A 3,371-nucleotide genomic window follows, 5' to 3' on the forward strand; every position below is an offset into this window, starting at 1 on the left:
CTCTGGTGAAGTCCGAACATTAATTAATTAATGCTGTTGACCTTTTTTTATTCGGGTAGGTTCTTTCTCTGGTGAAGTCCGAACATTAACTTATTGATTCTGTTTTTGGGTAGGTTCTATTCAATTCTGGTGAGGATGTGCGGCCCACTTCCCAAAACCGTAACCCTATTTATGACGAAAATCTGCGATTTTTGCTACCCTATTTATGACCTGGCCGAAAATTCGATACCCTATTTATGACCGTTGCAGCTGGCAGAGTTGCCCTAAACAAGTTATGAAGAGCTTTTTCTGACGGTCTTATTGATAATGATGAAAAAGTAGCTTCTTCCAAGAAACATCCCCAATTCAAAACTAGAGCGCTAAAACCATAGCCTATTCAAGACCAAAATTGCCAAAATCGATACCCTATTTATGACCAAAACGGCTGAAAAACCCTACCCTTTGGGGCTGCACATACCCATATAGCTCATATAAGGGAGTACCCCCGGGCCAAGCCTACAGGTAACCATTGCTTAGTGAGTAGAGCTCTGTGAAGTAGTTACGTGACAGAACTTTGCTTTTATTTCAGAACCTCGCCGATACATCACTAAAACTCACTGCTGCTTACATGACGTCCCATATCTCTCTGAGATTCCTGTCTGTCGTGATTTTCCTCCACTTGGTGTCCCGGATCCCACAAAGTGACGCTACCGGCCAATGCAAGTCGCAAGTGTCAATTTTCAGGAAAGCTCTTAGAGGTCACAGGATTGACAAGTTCCATGTGAACAGGCCGGATGTTTGCATCAAAAGATGCCAGATTGAGCCAAGATGTCAAAGCATCAACTACGTGATGGAAGAAAATATCTGCGAGCTTAATAACCGAAGCAAGGAAGTAAGACCTGAAGATTATGTAACAGACCCAGGAAGGATTTACATGACCGTTCCATTTAATAAAGGTAAGTGTTCGTTTGATTATCTTTATCAATTACTGTACTGGAGTTTTGTTTTTAAGTTAATTATTGATTGGCTCGAGAGGAGGCGGTGGCGTGGCAAAGCGGTTTGGGGCGCTGGATTTGAAATTTGGAAGTCCCTGGTTCAAATCCTTCACCCCACCGCTTTCTAGATTTGCTCTCGGTAGTCCAGACATCAACTCCTCGACCGCAGCGACCTCGCCAACTGTTCAGCCTCCTCCCAGTTGGGATTCTTAATAGTTTGTGTTCTATTTGCAAGAATTGTTTATTTAGTTACAGTGTCACCAAATAGCAAAACAGTGCTAAATGCATTTGGCACTTAAATAAAGTTATTGGTTTATTTTATTTATTTAGTTTGGTGGCCTGTCACAAGGGAGTCTACTCACACTGTGCCTAGTAGCTCAGTTTTTCCTATTCTTCCTTAATATCAGTTTTCTGCGTTTTCAGAAGCTGGTGCGTCTTTGAGAAGACATTTATTTAGAAGTTATCTATACCCTAAACAGCGTAAATAGTATATAACCTTGTATATTGACCTTCGTAAAGCTGAAGTAGCAATGGTATGTAGAACCAGCATCAGTAACAGCAGCAGGAGTAGTAGTACCAGCAGCTATCTGTAAAATATGTCTTACTGGAAAGAAAACCCAAAGGAAGGGTTCCATGTACTACGGTAGCGGTATCCATCGATGAGTCTGAGGGTTACCAGTATGTAACCTTGTACGTTAGACCATGCATGTAAAGGTGAAGTATCAGTACATGTAGTTCTAGCAAGAGTGGCAGCAGGAACAGTAGCTGTAACTGAATTAGTCTTTATTAAAGAAAGCAGAATAACGAAATCTTCAACTTCCCTTAAGAAACGCTAGCGTGCATTTGATTTACTGGTATAACTCGTGTGCGTTTAACGTTTTCGTTATTTTGACTCTCAGTACCTCTCGGGTCCACCCCTGAGGTACCAGCTATGTCGTGTTTGGAAATCAAGGCGAGTGAAGGAGAAGAAGCAGTCAACGGTTATTGCTGGTTGGACCGTCATAATACTGGTAAAGCCATTCAGACATATTGCCATATTGAGAAAGGTTAGTGGAGCACCTCAGTGGGTTACTGATGTTGGCGATTTGCGGCTGATATTTTGGCGTTCTCTTCTCACTGCTAACAGCCACAGTTTTGATCCTTTTCGGTACGCAAGACACATGAAAAATATTTCCATTACAAGAGGTTTAAACTTGACATCCACTCTTATAGACACGTTTCTTGTCTGAGGATGGCAATGGCTATTTGATACTTTGATACATAGTAATAGAGCATTAATGACGCAACCTCATACAAGTATTCTACGACGTAGAACTGTTTTCAATTATGTCGATAAACCAAAACGAAACTAATTACTCTAGCCAAGAACAAAGACGGTTAACCGTATTCAAGCCCTGTAAGATCCTAATCTTTTATATATGGAATAGTTTATGGCTAGTTTATGACCACTTTTATTTCATTAATTCAAGCCATGATCCGTGAAATATGGGGAAAACCATTTTGCACTATATACTGTGTACTGTGTACTCGTAAAACAGCGAAAACGTAATAAGCAGAAGTAGAAAAAAAAAATACAGTTTGTATTGTAGGAGTTTTTACCTCTACCATTAAGTTTAAATTATTATTTTTGCAGACTCCCTTTTTCACTGGACGCTCAGTAGCACGGATAACCTGTTAAAGTAAGAATGTTGTTTTCATTCTTTCTAAGTTTTTGTGATGAAATGAAAAGTCTCTTTGTTAAAACTTTGGTATGTACAAAGGTTTTTTTAGACATGTAGGCCAACACTGAATTGTTTTCTCTGTCGCTCAACTCTGCTAATGGCAACCGTCAGTCTCGAGAAACTATGGTTTGTTGTTGGATCATACTCTCTTTGTCAGCCAGGACATGGTGGTAGCTGCCTTGCCAATGCGTTGGTTTCGCTCCGAATCTAAGGAGAGAGTGTCTGAGATGGTGGAGCATAGGTATGCAAAGTCGTGAACGACTTTCAGTTCATGATCGGAGATTGTAATGTCGGATGGGGAATCCACATCCTGTCCCATAACTTTTTTTTTTTTTCTGACTGATGGTAAGTCCAAAGTCTCGGCAGGTCTCACTGAAGCAGTTCCTGAGTTGTTGGGTGCCTTCAGCTGAGTGGGCGGTAGCTGCCGCGTCATCGGCAAAGAGGAAATCGCCCAGACATTTTGGCTGGACTTTGGAATTTGCCTCCCGTCTGACCTGGTGCGGAAGTAGATGCATTCTGTTGCAGATCCGAAAGCATGCTTCTGGACAATGGTAAAAAAGATTTCGAACAGAGTCGGTGCCAGGACGCAACCTTGCTTCACGCCGCTTAGGATGTCAAAAGGGTAAGGTGTCCAGCCGTCAAAGGCCACGGTGCGCTTCATGTCCTCATGGATGGA

General features: G+C 41.8%; 1 protein-coding gene across 1 annotated transcript; it reads left to right on the forward strand.

Moving 5' to 3' along the window:
* The first annotated feature begins 513 nt into the window (after positions 1–513).
* On the forward strand, positions 514–2,390 carry LOC145472791 (uncharacterized). The gene is made up of 2 exons (XM_081454992.1): positions 514–935; positions 1,874–2,390. The coding sequence occupies exons 1-2, from the start codon at positions 608–610 to the stop codon at positions 2,023–2,025; spliced, it is 480 nt and encodes a 159-aa protein (XP_081311118.1). The 5' UTR covers positions 514–607; the 3' UTR covers positions 2,026–2,390.
* The last annotated feature ends 981 nt before the right edge of the window (positions 2,391–3,371 follow it).

The sequence above is a fragment of the Orbicella franksi genome, chromosome 1 (genome assembly GCF_964199315.1).
Source record: "Orbicella franksi chromosome 1, jaOrbFran1.1, whole genome shotgun sequence".
In the NCBI taxonomy this organism is placed as follows: Eukaryota; Metazoa; Cnidaria; class Anthozoa; order Scleractinia; family Merulinidae; genus Orbicella; species Orbicella franksi.

Bases quoted from the DNA above. Each gene is read 5' to 3' on its own strand.
- LOC145472791 (XM_081454992.1), top strand. From the start codon at position 608: ATGACGTCCCATATCTCTCTGAGATTCCTGTCTGTCGTGATTTTCCTC. The intron at 936-1,873 runs GTAAGTGTTCGT...TTTGACTCTCAG, and splicing joins GACCGTTCCATTTAATAAAG to TACCTCTCGGGTCCACCCCT.